General features: G+C 39.5%; 1 protein-coding gene across 6 annotated transcripts in view; it reads right to left on the reverse strand.

The window, feature by feature from the left end:
* Positions 1-2343: 2343 nt before the first annotated feature.
* Positions 2344-20133, reverse strand: part of safb (scaffold attachment factor B) — a 41494-nt gene continuing 23704 nt past the window's right edge. The window contains exons 15-24 of one of the 6 annotated variants that reach the window (XM_078424264.1): positions 18812-18968; positions 18163-18284; positions 17931-18086; positions 17085-17357; positions 14172-14205; positions 13067-13221; positions 11604-11716; positions 6236-6302; positions 4413-4475; positions 2613-2725 (exon numbers count right to left, since the gene is read on the reverse strand). In XM_078424264.1, coding sequence (XP_078280390.1) covers positions 4436-4475; positions 6236-6302; positions 11604-11716; positions 13067-13221; positions 14172-14205; positions 17085-17357; positions 17931-18086; positions 18163-18284; positions 18812-18968 — 1117 coding nt within the window. In that variant the 3' untranslated portion in view covers positions 2613-2725; positions 4413-4435. Of the gene's footprint in view, positions 2726-4412; positions 4476-6235; positions 6303-9359; positions 9604-11603; positions 11717-13066; positions 13222-14171; positions 14206-17084; positions 17358-17930; positions 18087-18162; positions 18285-18811; positions 18969-20133 lie in introns of those variants that run through there. The other 5 variants (XR_013549100.1, XM_078424262.1, XM_078424266.1 and 2 more) reach the window with 5 other exon arrangements.

The following is a 20133-nucleotide window of genomic DNA, read 5'->3' on the forward strand; positions in this document are numbered from 1 at the left end:
GAAGACGAAAAAAATTCAATCTCTCCCTTTTTCCTCTAGCGGTCAGAGGCCTCTAACCTTCCGTTGACGGGACGATCTTACACCTGTAGCTGGCAGTGGGCATTCCTCGTCGGGGCGATCAAGCGCCTACATCGTGGGGGAATCTCAGCTCCTCCGTGCCGTGAGATCATCTTTGGATCGGGGCTAGTCGAAAGTCGTGCTGCTTTTGGAGCTTCCCGACGTTGATCTCAACCCGAGACTGCGAGCTCCTTGATGTTAAAGTCTGCAGGCCGGGGTTGGAGCGTCAATCCCACGCAAGGAATCGGTTCCAATGGCAAGTTCACACCCTGCGGTGAGGCTCAAAGAAAGTCCCGAGCAAGGCATCCAGCTCCACGATGTTAGACCGCAGGGCGACCGGAGATACGTACCGGAAAACAATCGCATCTCCAGCAAGGTATTGAAAAAAGTTTGCCCCGATCCCCCCACATAAAACCAGAGAACATTAAAACATACGTTTTAAACACACCAAAAATAACAAAATAGACGAAACAGACTGTAGGCAAGGCTGCCATCGAAGCGCCACCCGGTGGTATATAGATGTATTTCAAAAAAACACTCTGCTCTGCCTGATCAATGTATACATTTCACCCTTGCAGAATGAGTGGCTAGCTGTGTTCCAATAGCTCCCAGCACTGCTGGTTAATTCCTGGCCAATTGTTCTGGCTGGTGACTAACTTTAAAAAAAATGTTTTAGAGATACAGCGCAGAGACAGGCCCTTCGGCCCAGCGATCCCCGCACACTAACACTATCCTACACCCACTAGGGATAATTTTTTACATTTGCCCAGCCAATTAACCTACATACCTGTACGACTTGAGTGTGGGAGGAAACTGGAGACCTCGGAGAAAACCCACTCAGGTCACGGGGAGAACGTACAAAACCCGTACAGACGGCGCCCGTAGTCAAGATCGAACCTGAGTCTCCGGCGCTGCATTCGCTGTAAGGCAGCAACTCTACCGCTTCGCCACCCTGCCGCCAATTGAATCATTGATGTGACTGGACAATATAGCAAAACTCACAGCAGATTGGACTCCAGACTCTGATGGTAACGGAGATACTTTTCCACCCTGCAGATGGAGAACTGCAGCACCTGGTTGAGAGCAGAGGGCTCAGCTAGCTCCACAATACTTTCTCTGGGTCCAAGGCAGGCAGCCAGTCACTGATTTCACTGAAGTGTTGTTCTCTGACCACCATCTCCTTAAAGCTAATTGTCACCTACAACAAAGACGAGAGGGCAGGGAGGACACGGGAATGGAACATCAAGCTGCAGAAAACATTTGAGATGAAAATACATACTTGAGAATTGTGAAGCCCCCATGCACTGATGGGCAATTCAGGTGCATTGAAGACCTTTATCCAAACGGATGTTCAGATGCCAAAAGAGTCAAAATAATTATCAGCTCTAGAAACACTTGCAGAATCTACTACTTTTACAGTCAAAGGTGGCGTGAGGGAGGAAACTAAGAGTTGAAGAGCATACGCAACTCCAAGTAGGCAGCTCTGAAAGAATCTGCTTCACATGGGTGAAGGTTTTTTTATGGATGGTGGTTATCAGTATAAAGGGCTGGCCGGAGTCATCAGGATTCTGGCCAGTTTTCTGTGCTCAATAGCTGTTATCTTGATTGTCATTCATTTCATTGGCTTTCGTCTACATTCTGGAATGGAAGGTAGTAAGCAGTACCCCACTATTTAAGGATGAGAGAAAACAAGGAACAAAAAGGGAAATGCTGGAATCTTGAGAGGTGGCAAAGCATTTTGAAAATAACTAGTCAACATAAACTTGTGAAAGGATAATGTTTGATAATTTGTTTTTGAAGTGGTCTATAATAGATAAGGCCAAGCCACAAGTTTATGAGGGCTAATATGCTCAAGTAGATTGATTGATAATGGTTGGGAGGCTGTGAGCAATAACACAGTGATTGTGAACTGCCCGGGCCACAGCATCAAATTATTGTTTATATCCAAATTTGCTGATGTTGCAAAGCTCAGTCATTGAGTGAACCTCAGGAGGACAGAGACAGGTCAAGTGCGCAGATAAGACAGCAGGTGCAAAGATCAAAAATGATAAATGCCCAAAATATTCTCTCAGAGGAAGCCTGGACTCTGCATCTCCAAACACATTGCAATAACCTTTAAAAGGTAACAGCATTGGGATCCAGTTGGAAGAGGACTAAAAAGTGTAGGCAAAGATATTTCTTTAGTGTACTTTATCAGAACTGTCAGCACACATCATAGTAGCACATGTTCAGGCAAGACTCAAATTGGCATCTATATTTGAAATGATACTCAAACCATGTCTATTTTTAACTTTTATTTATGGAAAATTGTAGTGACTCTTCAGTAGAGCCTAATTTCAAGACAAATACTTTAACAATAAAGTAACCATGAAATGATCAGTAATTCCAAAACAATTCTGGTTTCAGAGGCAGTAAACAAAAATACACAAAAATATGGTACTGTGATTAGCACTACGCACCACTAAAGATTTCCTTTACATTAAAATCCATTAATAGAAACAAGATCTAGTAGCGACGCTGAAAACGGGGATCATTGGACGGTCTCTGCACTCTGTCTTGGTCACTAAAGCTGCCTGTTCCTTGCATGCCACCTTCCGACATTATCTGGACTGTGCGGTTCATCGGTTGAACACTCTGCTGGTTGCCCCCTTGCACAAATCCTCCATGCCTGGGGAATAAAAGATATATGTCTCTTAATTCAAGCTTAATTCATACTGGACAAGAAACAAATGCAGACATGCCAGAGCAGGTCCACAAAGACAGTGTTGCGGTCCAAGTTAGATCTCTGCAGATGTATCACACCTATAGATAGTAGAACTCAAGAGACTCGTTTACAAACCTCAAATCTAAAAAAACTACATACAAAGATCTGAGATAAGAATGAAATCTCACCAAATCTCTTCCTATTAACTTCATGTCAGAATATTGACCAGGTGCAACATCAATATGCCCAGGAAGCAAAAGATAAAAAATGCCAATTTAACATATGATGTGCATTTATCTAGAATCCCAGCACTTGTGTTCAAATTTTTTTTAAGGCTAATGATTGTAAGACTCTGGTCCACTTTTTCTTCCTGGATGAACATACTGCAACACCAAACAGCATTTAACATAGAGGTTTATGAACTTAATATTACTGTATGGAAATAGAAAACCAGAGTCTGAGTTTTGTACATTATTAAATAGCAAATACAGCATTTCGCACAACTGATGTTATCCGACCAACCAGCACTGGCCTTTATCTTCTGTGTTTGCCCCATTTCTATAACCTTGCTTATTATCCTTTCATCCAATTCTTAAATATTGCTAAGCCATGATTTAACACAACCTGATGATTTTCCCCACTTTATATTCTGCATCTCTTTTCCGCAAGCAGATGCAGTGTGTCAAAAGTTCCATCAAAAGATTTTATAATCCATTTTAGAAAAAGTAATTATTAGGTTTCTCCTACTGTTTGGTTTCATAACTGTCAAGTTTATTTGTCAGGCCAAATTCCTGGTGTTGCAATCTCCTTACTGATAGAAATATAATATATTACACGACAACTATAACATGACTGATGAATTAGGGAATAATATCTATTATGTGGGCCAAATTAGTTATTACACTATTTCAAGCAAGAACTAAAAAAAAAACACCCAAGTTACTTAAAAAATTGGCAGAAAATAAGCCGCCTGAAAAAAGAAATAACTGCAACTTAACCAAGAAGATGGCTACTGATATTTCATTAAACAATGTAATAAAGTCATTAGTGCTTTTAGCTGAAAGTAGCAATTTTTTATGGGTATTATAAAAAACTTATTTATTGAAAATCCTTCAGGGAAAAAATAACTTGCAAGTCTGAAACTCTCAAGCTCTTACCCCCCCTATTCCTGCTGATGCAATTGTTTTTTAGTTTGCAATTTTCTATCCAAGATTTCTTAGGAAAATAACTATTGTGTTATAGCAAAACTACCAGCACTATCTCAACAATTTAGACCCATTTAAACACAGCTTTAAGTTGAAATTATTTTGGAAACTTATTTTAATACCATATTTAGATGATATTCGAATAACAGATATGCACACTTGCATAGTTTCAAAACAAAATTGCATGGTAACCAAGAACTACACTCAATTTTTCCATTGTAACTTTTTAAAATCAAGTTTTTAAATAATCAATTTATTGAATCCTGATGAGCACAAATATAACCTGCTTAATCATTTACCGGTTTCCTTTTATTGCTTTAAAGTCCAAGATATTTTAAAGCACATGTGTGATTAGACATATCTTTCTTAGTAAATGAGGCAAAACTGAATGGGCAACGGCAGTGACATCATTCACTAATGTCAGCAGCAATGAAGACTATACTAACCTCCATTCTGCATTTTACATCAGTCATATGTTGTTCCGAGAATGCCAACTGAACTCAGCTGCTCTGGTAAAATGAGAAGGATTGGGATCAACCTTTTCACAAAAATAGTCCATTATCAAGTGTTTTGAGTTTAATTTACTTCTCGCCCAATAACCTTCATTTCTAAACAGTCACATTCAATTGCAGGAAGCTGGTTTCATCCATCATTGCTGAAACCATTCAAGCAGAAAATAAAAGTGCATTACGCAAATAGTAAGCTCAATGAAAAACTAGGCTAAGATTTTGAGTAAATCCTTTGTACGAAAGTTGGCCAAGGAAACCAGGGATAATTCACGTTCCCATTTCAATATTTCCTTCAGAAATGTGATATGACAGATATGATCTACAAATACAAATTGATATATTGGACATTTTAATGACATGGAACAACAGCAGCAAAAACTAGTCATAGACACTTGGAAAAAAGGTGCAGAAGGAGGCCATTAGGCCCTTCAAGCCAGCACCGCCATTCATTGCAATCATGGCTGATCATCCACAATCACACAATCAGTAATCTGTGCCTGCCTTCTCCCCATATCCACTGATTCCACTAGCCCCATGAGCTCTATCCAACTCTCTTTTAAATTCATCCAGTGAATTGGCCTCCACTTCCTTCTTTGGCAGCAAATTCCACACATTCACAACTCTGGGTGAAAAAGTTACTTCTCACCTCAGTTTTAAATGTCTTCACCATTTTTCTTAGACTGTGGCCCCTAGTTCTGCTCCCTCAACATTGGGAACATTTTTCCTGCATCTGGCTTATACCGTCCTTTTATAATTTTATACGTCTCTATAAAATCCCCTCTCATCCTTCCAAACTCCAGTGAATACAAGCCCAGTCTTTCCAATCTTTCATCATATGACAGTCCCGCCATCCCAGAGATTAACCTCGTGAACTAGTGAATCTAATAATATTAGATTACTTAACCAAAAATAAAAATTCACAAAGATTGTAAGTTTAATTTGAAAAGTATTTAATTTTAGAAACTAGACGCATGCAGTTTTCATTTAAAACAGATGCAAGAAATGATGGAAAACAGCATAAGCTGTCTAAACACGAGCGATTTTTTGATGGAGTTCAACAAGGTCTAATTTAAAAGCATTTGCCTGTTAGGAAATAAACTGAAATATGATCACAATTTATATTCAGCTTGTGGGTAATTTTGGGATGTTTACTAATGGAGCTTACCAACAATCCATTAAAAGTGTGTGGTAACATCATGAAGTGCAAAGCCCAGTTATAATTAGATCTATGGAACAGCACCATCGATATCAAGTCAGCAACATCAACTTTACATTTTAGCAACTCAAAGCCAATACTGGGGAACAATGTGGTGCTTCCAGTTCAAAAAACAACATGCATTAGTCTCACCTCCAATGTTTGTGTTAACCTCAGCATATTCCTAATGTGTCTTCATCCCCACCAGTCAGCAGTATTTCCAGGATACAATAAAACATAAATTTGGTGCTAAATTATGCCCTAGACTGTGTAGCTGACCCACTGAGGTATTTCTCCCCCCCACCCCACCCCACCCCTCAACCTCTCCATGAGGCACTGCGAAGAAAGGCCTCTTTCATCCTATAAAATTGAGTTGGTTTCATAATCAGATCTTTCATAATCAGATCCCAATGAATACCAAATATAAATTACAAGGCCAATGCCACTAACAATTTCTAAGCAAATACAACTCATCTAAATCATATTTGTGCTCAGCTGGATTCAGCAGCAGCCAAAACCTCCAAAACTAACAGCTTCTCACTTAATAAAGCATGTCTCCTCTTACCCCGGTATTCCTCCTCGTTGCATCATTTGACCTTGTCCAGACTGGGCAGGTATGCCCCTATCACCTCCTACAATGGCAGAATACTGGGTTATTCTCCACAAGAAATAGCCTTACATCAGCCATGAGTAATAATCTTTATGAGAGATTCAACAAATTTCAGCTCAAATGTATTCCTTACAGTGGCTTATTAATTCATTATTTTAGATGCAGGTACCACCGGTAAGTGCAGCAACGATTGCCCATCACTACCATAGAAAAACAGTCAAGTTCTTGAAGTAATGCAGAGGTTCTGATGAAGGTAAGGATGCAGGGAGGACATTCTAGGATTCAAGCCTAATAAAGGGCCAATGATATTCAGAATGAAGTGCAACTCTGAGAGAAACCTGCAGGAGGTGGTGTTCCCATGCAGCTGCTGTTCTGGTCCCTTAATGGTTGCAGACATCTTGAGACTAGGAACCTGACAGATTAGCTACACCACATTTTGTAGATGGCAGCGTGATGAAGTGCTATGGGCAGTTTAAAAAATAGAATCAAGACTGCTTTGTTCTGAAGGGTCTGAAGGAGGATCCTAACCCAAAACATCACCTTTCCATGTTTTTCAGTGATGCTGCCTGACCCACTCCAGCAATTTGTATCCTTTTTTGCTTTGTTCTAGTTGACGTCAAGCTTAAGTACCATGCACTTGGAGTCGATTGTTACTGACATGTGCCTTGGAAGTCTAAAAGTTTCCAGTGAGCCAAACATCACAAAATTCCCAGCCTCTTCCCTGCTCGTGACTCAGACATGCAACAAACATTCTGCCAGACAATCAGCTAGTCACATAGCAACTGTGTATGGAAAGGAATGGTCTGTTTTGGGACAGAGGGGAGAGGGAAGTCAGCCAATATAGAGGGGGTAGCGGTGAAGCAAAAACAACCGGGGGGGGGGGCTTAAGAATGGTGGGCATTTGTAGGGAGGGGGAGCAGTGGCATTTGGAGATAGAGGTAGATGGATGATGGATCGAGGTAGACAAGAGATAAATAAAAGGCAGATGGAGCCAGGTGAGCGTGGGTGATGGAGTCAGTTGCAGGAAGGTGATAAGCAGGAACACCATATGGCTGAGTCAGTTGAATTACAAGTGACCCCAGGAATATTGGAAGTGGAAAATATGGTGACAAAAATGTCATGGATGGATGCTTTGACTAACTGCTGATCGTCACTGTCCACAATTTTACACAATGATATGCCGCTCATCAGACCATTCCTGAATGTAGTCTGGTGTATGCTTTATTTGCAGAAGAGTTCGGAATAGAATAGAATAGAATTGAATGGTGCACACAGTAAAAAAAAGGTCATTGATAAAGCAGCCTAAAATGGTTTGGGCTGGAACAGTCAGTCTCCATCAACGATGACGACGACTATCTTGCATTGCTCACAACTCAACACAATGGAATATTTTACCCCAATAACCACTGAGTTCAGTTTTACTGTGACTATTTGACACCAGTCAAATTAGTCTGTGTGTTGTGGGCACACACTCTCTCTCTCTCTCTCTGGAACTCATTTCTTTGGTCCATGTTTCAGATGATGCTTGATAGAACTGCCCAGGAACCTTTTAAACAGAATACACCCAGATCATTCTCCACATTAAGTAGATGCCAATGCTGTAACAGTGCAAGAACATCTTGGTTGGACGTATTATTACATCTGAAGCACATGATTTCAGTGTTGTCATCAAGATTTTGTCTGATTCTATAACTTAGCCGTGTTCAGCCATTTATTGCCATCACATGGAGTGAATGAACCTGAAGATCAACTTCTGTGCCAGTGGGGATTGCAGGAAGAAGCCAGGACACATCATACACTCCAAACTTTTGGCTGAATGTTGTTGCAAAAAAAAAAAAATCAAATAAAATCACTGCATTTGTTTGCATCCAAGGTAGTTCTGCTATAACACATGCTCCCATAACACCAATTGGATAAAACACGATCGATGAATTAGGCCACAATATTCGTATTTCAAGGGCTGAATTAGTTATAACTCGACCACAGGAGATGAAGACGTTACTTACTTTGGAAATTAATAGCAAAAAGGTGTCTGGGAAAAAGAATCCTGTTCCCCAGAGTAATCAGACACTATTGTTTATTATGAACAGTCAGTCAACTTTCACCACAGACCATTTAAGACTTGCTTTGGAAAATAATACACAATTGCTTCTGACATTTGTGCAATACCCCACTAAATAATGCAACATAAAACCTTTAGTATTTGAAGTTTAGTAATTACATCTTTTAAAAACACCTTTATTTTTAAATCCTGCAGGGAAAATATTCTGACGCTAGAAACTGTAGCCCCAAACCCCGTTTCTCCCATTGACAATTGTTTCTAATAATACGATTTTCTACATTGTAGGTTTCTGAGGAACACAGTTGTTATAGGAGAACCACCTCGGCTTTATTTCCGAGGAAAACGCTCAACAGATGGGCAGAAATAGAAACAAAGCCGCATCTCAAAAATAGTCCATGACAAACACAAGTCAGTGTCTCAGAGCTTGCAACAATGTCATTAATCTGAAATAATCAATATAATTTGAAACTTGAGACATTTGGTTTTCAATTTGGATGACATTATTTGCTTGAATCTATGTGCATAAATAAGAAGTCCTCAAAGTTTCTCCAAGTATATCTTTGGAAACAAACAGTAATTTGGAAATACCTTCTCAGCTCAGTGTAAAAATTTCATGTCATGACTCAGTAGGGAAGTGACCCATTAGTCTTCTCCACTTGTTTCTGGGTATTCACTGCCTCTTTTGTCCAAATAATTAGATTCATTTATTTCAGAAGGACCATTGATCCAAACATTTACTATTTCTCTCTTTTCTCTTTTAAAGATGTTGTCTGACCTGCTGAACATTTCTAACATTGTCTGTTAAAATGTGAAACAGATGCTCTATTCTAAACATACTTTAACTTTGAGGAATTACTGATAGCAATCATATATCATATCATATCATATATATACAGCCGGAAACAGGCCTTTTCGGCCCACCAAGTCCGTGCCGCCCAGTGATCCCCACACATTAACACTATCCTACACCCACTAGGGACAATTTTTACATTTACCCAGCCAATTAACCTACATACCTGTACGTCTTTGGAGTGTGGGAGGAAACCGAAGATCTCGGAGAAAACCCACGCAGGTCACGGGGAGAACGTACAAACTCCTTACAGTGCAGCACCCGTGGTCAGGATCGAACCTGAGTCTCCGGCGCTGCATTCGCTGTAAAGCAGCAACTCTACCGCTGCGCTACCGTGCCGCGCATCATCAAAACCACTTTGTCTGCCTTTGAGGTTCCCCACCAATTGCATTTGGTAACCTAGAGATACAACTGCACAGCAAAATAACCTTCAGTTAAACAAATACAAAATATCCTTAGTTTCAAACACCACTAAGATATCGGACAGAGCATGTATGTTAATACCAAGTTTAGCAAACAAAAGAGATTGCATTTCCTTCAAGCTAAAGAATTGTAAATTGAAATCAAACTTGGTGAAATACTAAAACTGAGAAATTGACGTCGTCAGGGCTAGATGAATGCATTCAGTACACTTATAAATTGAAAACAGGGAATCATTCATTGTTCTGCCCACATCAGTGAAGCAGGCCCATGAAAGTTGCAGGTCACTCAATGGTTTTGGGTAATATTTAATTTTGCATGGAGTACATTATGAAGAAATCATGGCTTAGATCTCACCATAAATCCAAGCCATGCTGCTCATGTGAGTAAGGAGTGATTCCAGAGACAACCAGACCTCCCAACATTTGATTTTACAAATTCATAATTTTACATCAAAATTCATATGGCGCGTAATGCACGTTTCATCAAAAAGGTATGCACGCCAAATGTGCATACGCATTGCGCAAAATTCATGTGTGAAAAACGCCGATTATTTCCAGCAGTCTGTAGTTGTTGGACTACATGTACAATGTCAGGCCTATCATGGAGTATATTCTGCTATTTATAGTGAAGTAAATTCACACATTAATTGATAATCAGCCCAAAAAGGTGGTAATTGGCTTTTCTGCTGTGTTTTATATTTTAACCCTGTCTTAATTAATATAGTTATATAATCTTGCACTTAAATTTACTATTTACTCATTACAGTTCCACCACTGATTTTCTGGCACTCTTGGTTCCAGAGCTTTGCTGGTTTATCCAGCCGGCCAAGGAAAGCGGCTATAGGGATAGATGTGCTGGCTCCAGCTGGGCTGGAGTTCTAGAGCCCAGGCCACAGGTTGCAAATTCAACCCACCAATCGGCCATGGAAGTCCTGATGAGGTAAAGATTGGCTGCCTTGCCCTGCCTAGGTGCCACATTTTCGGGGAGACTTCCAGGGCGCGGAGGATTTCTTGCGGAACCCCTAGCGACCGAATTGACAAATTGCAATTAGACTGTTTTGCGGAAAAATGTGAGGCAAAATCGGAATGGCGGAAATGAAATAAAGCGGAAACTTTCCGCCAAATTCAGAAGGATTAGGAGGGGTGCTATTCTTCAGTTCCATCATTTCAGCAATCCTATTCACCATACTCAACAATTCAGTCCTAATATATCGTTTATGCAATATCAAACTCTCTAAACAAAATATGGATTGCAGTACATAGTATGGATATACATTCAACATTTGCATCTCTTGCTTTTTCTGGAAAGGAAGTAAATTAATAGTTAACTTTAAAATATAACTGTTCATCTACATTTGTGTTTAATGCTAGATTTAAAAAGATCTCAAGTCTCTTGCAAAGAGTTCAAAAATGACACAGAAGTTTGGTAGAGATGTGGTGAGACAACAAAGTGGCTGGAAATACATTCCTTCTCACAAGCTAATTATAGGATAGTTTCTTTGCTATGGGCATATTTAAATGTGTAAATGCCCCACAAGATATGTATAAACATGGAGCAGTGCAATGATTGAACAAATATTTTAATGGTCTATTAAAAAAAGCTATTGCTTTTGGGATGTTAAAATTATGTGGAAACTTTGACCATTGGAGAAATTTTAATTTTAATTGCTGGGTTTCAAAAAACCAATATTCCAATGAAAACCTAGGGTTTGAGCTGCTAATCCCAGCAACATTACTTCATAAAGTAATCCATGCCAAGAACATGTTTGTATTTTTACACAACCACACTTTTACACTGCCTCGTTAGCCAGTACCCTGCCATAATATGGCTCAGCAACAGACCTGAAGTGTTTATACAGATATTTTGGATGCAATAAAAATGGAAATGCTGATTACGATTGGTTGCTTTCAATCATAACGACTAGACTCAATTACAAGTTCAGAATTTTTTTAACTTTCCATTCCAAGTACATATCCTGAACAGATTACCTTCCCAACGATCATGATCTCTTCCCATCATTCCTCCATCCATGCTTCCCTGCCAAGAGCGCTCTGGATGACTTTCTATCTTCCGCCCATGCTCACTACTCCAATCCCTATCTCTGTTGGAAATTTAAAATATGTTACTTTCTTAAACAGAGACATGCAAGGTGGATGAAAGCTCAATTTCTATTGCAACTAATTAGCTGCTAATTTTAAGATTACCCATACGTCCATTAACTAAGTTACCTTTATAGTGAAGCATTATTTCTTTACCTGCTTCTGTCCCTATATCACCAATGTTTTCATCTCTCCTTATAACAAATACAATCGTTAAGAATTGTCTACTGTGCAACTGCATTCTTACAATGCACATCAACCACAAAACTAATGGTAGGATAAGAGAGATAATAACAGCGGCAATATCGGGGACAGATAAGCACCACCATCTGTGTGTAAAAACTTGCCCCACAGATCTAATTTAAATTTAATCACTCTCACGGCTGGTTTTCAAATCTCCTGCCTGGGGAAAAGGAAAATATATGCTCCTCAATGTTTTAAACCTCTTCAGGTCACTCCTACATTCCCCTATTACTTCCTCAGTCACTCAAATTCATTATACCTACACATTTCTAAGACCATTGAGGATCATTTCTTTTCAGTAAAGAATGTATTCCATAGAAAACAAACATTTCTCCTTAAAATCCAGAACAAAAAAAAGCGGTATGAAATTAAATTTAGAAGTAGGCTATTCCAGTGTACTTCTCTGCAAAAAGCATAGTGGAAACCTGGAACTTGCTTTCACTTGTTTGCAAATGCTAGTTCAAGTGAATTGTCAGGATCAAGAGGTTGTTTTTCATGAACAGCACATTTCAAGAAGACTTTACCCACAGTTCTAGAGGTAACAATCAGGGAAAAGTAGAGACCAAAAATAGACAATATTGCAAGGATTTACAAATATAACCTTGCATAAACCAATTATTTTGGTAACAGAAGTTGTAACTAGTTTGGACAGATTTTCCTGGCCAGTGGGTTCAAAAGCCAGGGTGCATAGATTTAAAGTAATTCGTGGATTATGTTTGACACGGTAAAAGTATCAAGATGAGTGACCAAAATAACAGATAATGCATTATCTCTGTGAATGTTGAATGCACTTTAGGTTGTGTAGGCTAATCTGCACATACATTGCTTTTGTTCACACATCCACCCTGAAATCCACAGGCCTGTTTCAAATAGCTGTTAATTTGATATTGAGTTCTTCTCCATACTTTCTAATAATACTTCAATCAGGATGAACCATCCTGCTAATTTTTAATCCTTGCCCAATACCATCACCACTGCAGCTCCCTCTTGTTCAACTGTAATCATTGACAAGGTGTCTAAAAGGTTATTCCTTACAGCACGGTAGATCTTCACTCTTCATAACTCCATTTTTAGCACGTGTAATGTGTTGTATCCTGGCTAACATTTACCTTGATTGCTGAGGCAGTATTCCTCCTCTGTTGTCTCCCACACGTTTCATGCTAGGTCCATAGCCGCCACCAGCAGACCCGCCCCAACTTTCTCGCTGTGACCCTGAATCACGACTGTGACGCTCTGGTCCTCCATGTCTTCCATCAGGATAATGCTGAATGTTTTAAAGCAAATAATTTATTTATTTTCCTTTAATCTGATATTTGAACATTTGTAGCTGGTGCCATAATAGAACAATAAACCAATCATGAATCAGTCTGAAGAAGGGTCTCGATCCAAAGCATCACCCATTCCTTCTCTCCAGAGATGCTCCCTGTCCCGCTGAGTTACTCCAGCATTTTGTGATGTAAACCAAGCATGAATCTCTTTTGTGGGATAAAGAACAGTATACGTTGGTACCACCTGATAAAGCCTTGCTTCTCAATCTCATCAAGACAAGTGTCTGTTCTTTAGCTTATCTTTTTCTATACTCATCCCACCTCCTTCCTTTTAGCCCTTGTGCATTACATCACTTGTCGCTCTTGTAAATTCACAGAACTAAGAAATAGTCCTCTGCCATGAAAACAGAACATCATGAACTTGATTTTAATACTGTCCCACTTTATAGATTGTACATCTTTCAGGCTAAATGTGCACACCAACAATAAACTTGCCTGTGAAATCATTAAAATTGTCATTCTACACCTTAACTTGGAGACAATAAGTGTACTTATTTTCCAGTTCCAGCATTTCAACCCTCATAATCCAATCATAATTTGCAACTCTAGGTAACAGGAACACTTTCTAAAACCAGGAACTGTTCTACTAACTTTGTTTCATGTCTGAACTACTTCATTAGCCCTTTTGCAATGTTTGCCTTCATGATATGGGAAGATCTATAAAAGGCTGAACAGTGACACAGTGACTTCAGCAAAACATGAATCTGGCTTTTTTCTACTTTCTACATATGACGGGGTTTCCCTTCTGCAAATAACATCACAAACATTTTGAAGACTAACGAGTTCAAGATCCCAGCTATACAACAAAAAATCACTCCAAGATGAGAAAGCCACACCCCAAGGATTCTTGAGTGCATATGTCAAAACAAGCAAAGCAAAATATTACCTGTCCATCCCGATCACCAATCATGCCTCGTGAACTGTTGAAGAAAGGAACACCACAATCAAATGAATGGGGGCAATTAAGACCACTACAAAGCACTATAACTTCAGTGAACAAGTCGGAATGCTTCTGTGTCAAAATGGATAATCATTCAGGTATTGTTATTAAATGGCCCAAAAAGAAATTTAGTTATTTGGAATCCCCCATGCAACTCTCGAAACAATTTTACATTTGTTACTTTATCAGAATTCTGGAATAATGTCCATTAAGTTAATTAACTTAAAATCTTAAAGCAATTATTCACACACATTTGGTGTAAACAAAAGTTTTACCATATAAAGATATACAACGGAGTAGACTGGAAGGGCCAAATAGTCAATTTCCGCTCCTATGACTTCTGAACACAAAGCAACTGATCTTGAGAAGAACTTCAAAGCTTTCATTTATTTGCATAAACTTTAGTGTGGGTAATTCTCCCATAATGCAATAGCGGTGTTCCAAAGAAACCTCATTTTATAGGAAACCACAGTGGATAATAAATGGGGAAAAGGGCGAGAGGATTTCAGATACACAATTAGATTTCTCTGCCCGGCATTATTTTCATAAATGAAAGTAATTTTAATAACTTTAAGGCTGTATGTTACATTTTTAATGGCGGTTCATTACACAAGTGCCAGTAGAAGTGACCGCTTGCCAATTTCATTGACCACTTCTGGTGAAGCTGACACACTGTTTTTAAGAGACAGTGTTGTCTGATTACTGAGAGTTAAATAGAAACCATTTTTTTGTCTCTAGATTCTTTTTTTTTGGCATGACCACCTTTTTTCTGTTTGTCAATTTCCAAAGCACTTGCCTAGTACCCCCATCAAAATTGTATTACAACCAATACAGCCCAAGTCAAACAAACTGCTCCCGAATTCATCAATTACGTTATATCCAATTCGTTGTATGAAAACACGCATTAAAGCAGAACTACTTGCGATAGAAATGGCTTTCTGCTGGCAGGATACTTATTAATTTGCTTATTTGACAAACTACATCAGCACCAGTAGAGTTTCAAAGTCTACAGAGAGACTTGGGCCTTTTGGAAGGGTGGGCTGAAAGATGGCAGATGGAGTTTAATGCTGATAAGTGTGAGGTGCTGCATTTTAGTAGGACAAATCAAAATAGGACGTACAGGGTAAATGGTAGGGAATTGAGGAATGCAGTGGAACAGAGGGATCTGGGAATAACTGTGCATTGTTCCCTGAAGGTGGAATCTCATGTGGATAGGGTGGTGAAGAAGGCGTTTGGTATGCTTGCCTTTATAAATCAGAGCATCGAATATAGAAGTTGGGATGTAATGTTAAAATTGTACAGGGCATTGGTGAGGCCGAATCTGGAGTATGGTGTGCAGTTTTGGTCGCCAAATTATAGGAAGGATGTCGACAAAATGGAGAGGGTACAGAGATTTACTAGAATGTTGCCTGGGTTTCAGCACTTAAGCTACAGAGAGAGGTTGAACAGGTTGGGTCTTTATTCTTTGGAGCGTAGAAGGTTGAGGGGGGACTTGATAGAGGTTTTTAAAATTTTAAGAGGGACGGACAGAGTTGACGTGGGTAGGCTTTTCCCCTTGAGAGTGGGGAAGATTCCAACAAGGGGACATAACTTTAGAATTGAGGGACAAAAGTTTAGGGGTAACATGAGAGGTAATTTCTTTACTCAGAGGGTGGTGGCTGTATGGAATGGGCTTCCGGTGGAAGTGGTGGAGGCAGGCTCGATTTTATTATTTAAGAGTAAATTGGATAGGTATATGGATGAGAGGGGATTGGAGGGTTATGGTCTGAGAGCAGGTAGATGAGACTAGGTCAGAGAGAGTGGTCGGCGTGGACTGGTGGGGCCGAACGGGCCTGTTTCCGTGCTGTAGTTGTTATATGGTTATATGGTTATAGCACCCCTCACCTACAATTATATATCAAAACTGCTCAAATAAAACATAATATTTGTAATTGTGCACATATTCTTTGGTAATGTATTAAATTGTTAGTGCTGCAAACAAGTGTGATTTGAAAAATTAGGCGTTTGGCTGAAAGCAACATATGTTGTGGGCAGAAATAGTGCCAACACCATTGTACACTAGAATTCTAAATAAAGGAGAACTGGAACATGAATCTGCTCTAAGAATAAAAAATCATGGGAGGACTTGATTGCAAGTTCTCCCTGGAGAGCAAAGCAGCAAATTGAATATCTTACCTACAATCAAAATCATCTTAATTGATTTTACTTCACAGAATCTTCATTTAGCAAATGTTCTTCAAATTTTTAATTTATATTATACGTGTACAAAGAAAATAATTAAAAGCCATCAAGTTCTTTCATGAAATTTTTATTTTTGGAGCACGCTCCACCTACCCATAACCCACTAGTTAAGTTTCTTGAACTGTTCAGACTTCAAATCAGTGTGATGTTTATGTTGTGGGTAGTTAAACTAATTCAATTCAAATTTGATTACAAGGTAATGTTAATTAACCCAAACTTGCAAAGCAAATCTGATTCAGTTGTATTTCAAATATGCAGAATTGCATGCAGAAACTATGTAAACAGCGGGACTTACCGCTGAAATGTAGGATTATCACAAATAGCTTGTTATTTGTTATGATCAAAAGGCAAAATACCATATTTGGTGCCATAGATTGTAGCAGTCAATGAAATGATCACAATCTCCAAACAAACCATTCCGTACATTAGCCACAAATTGCTACAAACTCTGGGAAAGGCAAATCCAAATATGGCCAATTTCAGGTAACTAAGAAATTACTCCCAAAATTAAAAGCAATAAGCAACTTTCAATGTACATGTCCCATTTCTTCTCGATACCAATATAGGAACATAGACATTTCAGAGATTTTCTTTTGAGAATTAAAATTCAGTTTATACCCAGAATCTCGCCTCTCTGGCATCCTATCAAGTTTCCAGTCCCCACGTGGCGGTCCTCTTCGTGGAGATTCACGTCGAGGACTATGGTTGCGATGAGAACTATGAACAAGGTGTCTATCGTGTTCTCTATTAGATTTCATCATGATTTCACGACCTCGGCTACTACCCCTCCTTTCATGAAATCCTTCGGGTCTCTTCTCAAACCTTCCTCCAAAAGGCATTTCATCACGACGCGGCGGGCCACTATCTCGCCTTTCAAAGCGATCCATTCGCCTGGATAATAGAAATGACATTAAGCTAATAAATGATATTTGAGAAAAATAGAGTCTATTTTTCTTAGGACCATTTTGCTGATTTTGTTTAGAATTTAGTGATACAGCGTGGAAATAGGCCCTTCGGCCCGCACCCACCATCGATCAACCGTACACTAGTTCTATGTCACCCTACTTTCACATCCTTCACACCGAGCGCAATTTTACAGAAGCCAATTAACCTTCAAACCTGCATGTTTTTGGAATATGGAAAGAAACCAGAGCACTCGGAAAACCCACAGGGTCACATACACACTCCACCAGATAGCACCTGTAGTCAGGATCAAACCACGGTCTCTGGTGCTGAGGCAACAGCTCCACCTATGCTGCCCCAAAGGTTTTATCATTTAATCATTAAGTTAATGCTGATTATTTGCAAGATTCACTAATTCAACTGCAGTTATGTAAAATTGTCAAAATGTAAACATCTGGATTTTTCCTTGAATCCAAGTCAGCTGTTTAATGCAATTGGCACGCACCCTTCATCATCCCAATTCCCAAAACATTGTATGGTGTAGTCTGAATCATAACTTGCCTGTCCATCTGCACGTCCATAAATGTCCGGCTTCGATCCCTGTGGTCAAAATCACTGAATCGGTCCGGGCGGCCAAAGTCTGAACCATGACTGCTGTATCTACTGTCACTATCCAATGCAATACGTTTTTGATCAGGCCAATATTGATCATCTCTCCTAGGAAAAGATCATTTTTAGAATCAAACATAGTAATAAATTCTCAAAGGTGCAAAATTATAGATTTAAAATTTACCTGTCACTATCATATGGTCTTTTCAGACCACCACGGCGTTCATGTTCATAGCGCATTTGTTCCTGTTGTCGCCGGAGCTCTTCTCTCTCTCTATTAATTCGCTCTTGTTCCCGCCTCCTCTCCTGTGCCGCCACAGGGAAGTATGTTTTTAGTATTATACAATTGGTCAATACCAGAGTAAACCAGATCAATTCTCAATTCTATCTACAAAAAGCCCCCATTTGAATCAAACGATGATTATAACTGCTCATTGTTCTTAACTAAATAACCACAATTGAGAGTTAGTCAAATTCTTTAAAAGGCCACTGCAGTAAAAGCAGTTACCTGGCATATTAATTATGTCAGATAATCCGATGCTAGTTCAGGTACTCCCACAGCACTTCTTAATGTTGAAATGCTGTCCCAATATATATTAATATAAAGCTCTTTTGACACTGCTCAAACCTCTAGTTTGAGAACTCCTACAACACTTCACCGATACCACTTCACCAAATGAGTGTGGTATCTGGGTTCTTGCTCTAGATCTACATTTTATCCTCTAAATTAACAGCTTAAAATGTATCTTGATATTTGCACTTGTTTAGCTACCATAGCGCCAGAATGAATTGAACAAGTCACTGATATTTTGTCTGTTTATCCCCCATTTTACCTGTTCTATCTGAATTCTCTCCCGTTCCAGTTTCTCACGTTCTAGCCTTTCCCTCTCCAGGCGCTTTCTTTCGACTTCAAGCCGCTCCCGCTCTCGTTGAAGCAGCTCCCGTTCTTCACGTTCTCGCATACGCTCTCGTTCCCATTTTTCTCGTTCCCTATTAGAATAGATTTATTCCAATAATTTTAAAATGCTAGTATTTAACAATGATTTCAAAAGGACGTGCCTCAAACCCACAAAAAAAATGATTTCCATAAATGTGCTTTTATCCTTTACCAATGGATGCAAATAATTCATCCACACCCCTCACTTAGTTGCAATATCAACGGCTCAGTCAGTCCTACTGTAAGGAACAAGCCGTTTGGACAAACTCGTCCATGCTCATTGAGACACCCAAATTATCATTTGGCTTGCGTTTCGTCCATGTCCCCCATAACCAACGAGAATTCCATAATAAGAATGAACAGATTTTTTTCCCCTCCCAACAGGATAGATGATTCTAAAGTGAGGGCAGAGATTTTAAAGCAACGCCATGGACAATATTTTCACTCAGGGTAGTCTGTATCTGGAATGGGCTACCAGAGGAAGCTATAGAAGTGCACACAGTTTGGCTTTCAAGACATTTGGACAGATATATGGACAGGAGGGATTTAGAGGGCAGAGGACCAAATGCAGCCAAACTATTGTATTCAATGCCCTTACGTATGAAGGCATGTATGCCAAACACCTCCTTCGCCATCCTGTATACCAGTGTCACCACTTTCAGAGAACTATGTACTGCACCCCTTGGTCTCTTTGTTCTATAACATTCCCCAGGACCCTGCCATTTAGTGTATAACCTGCCCTGGCTTAACTTCCCAAATGCAAAACTTTGCACATGTCTGAGTTAAATTCCATCTGCCATTCCTTGGTCCCCTTTCCCAGTTGTATTTCGCGTTGGTCACCTTGCCAAAGGACAGATGCCATAAGCTGCAAAGATTGCAGATAATTCCGAGGATGTTGCCAGGACTCAAGAGCTCGAGGTTGGGCAGACCAGGGCTTTATTCCTACGAGTGCAGGAGGCTGCCAAGTGACCTTATAAGTGTACAAAATCATGAGAAAAGATAGGATAAATGCACCCTTTTCCCCCAGTGTAGGGTAATCAAGAATTAGAGAGCATAGTTTTCCTCTTCTCGCCTTAAAGCTAATGACATCTAATATTTGACAATAGTCTCATTCAATAATATTTTTGTCTATCACTGTTTTTACTTGCTGCTCTTTGGGAAGTTTTTTCAAACATTAAACATACTGAAATGTCTCTATCAGCCAATAAACACAACTAT

The sequence above is a fragment of the Rhinoraja longicauda genome, chromosome 28 (assembly GCF_053455715.1).
Source record: "Rhinoraja longicauda isolate Sanriku21f chromosome 28, sRhiLon1.1, whole genome shotgun sequence".
NCBI lineage: Eukaryota > Metazoa > Chordata > Chondrichthyes > Rajiformes > Arhynchobatidae > Rhinoraja > Rhinoraja longicauda.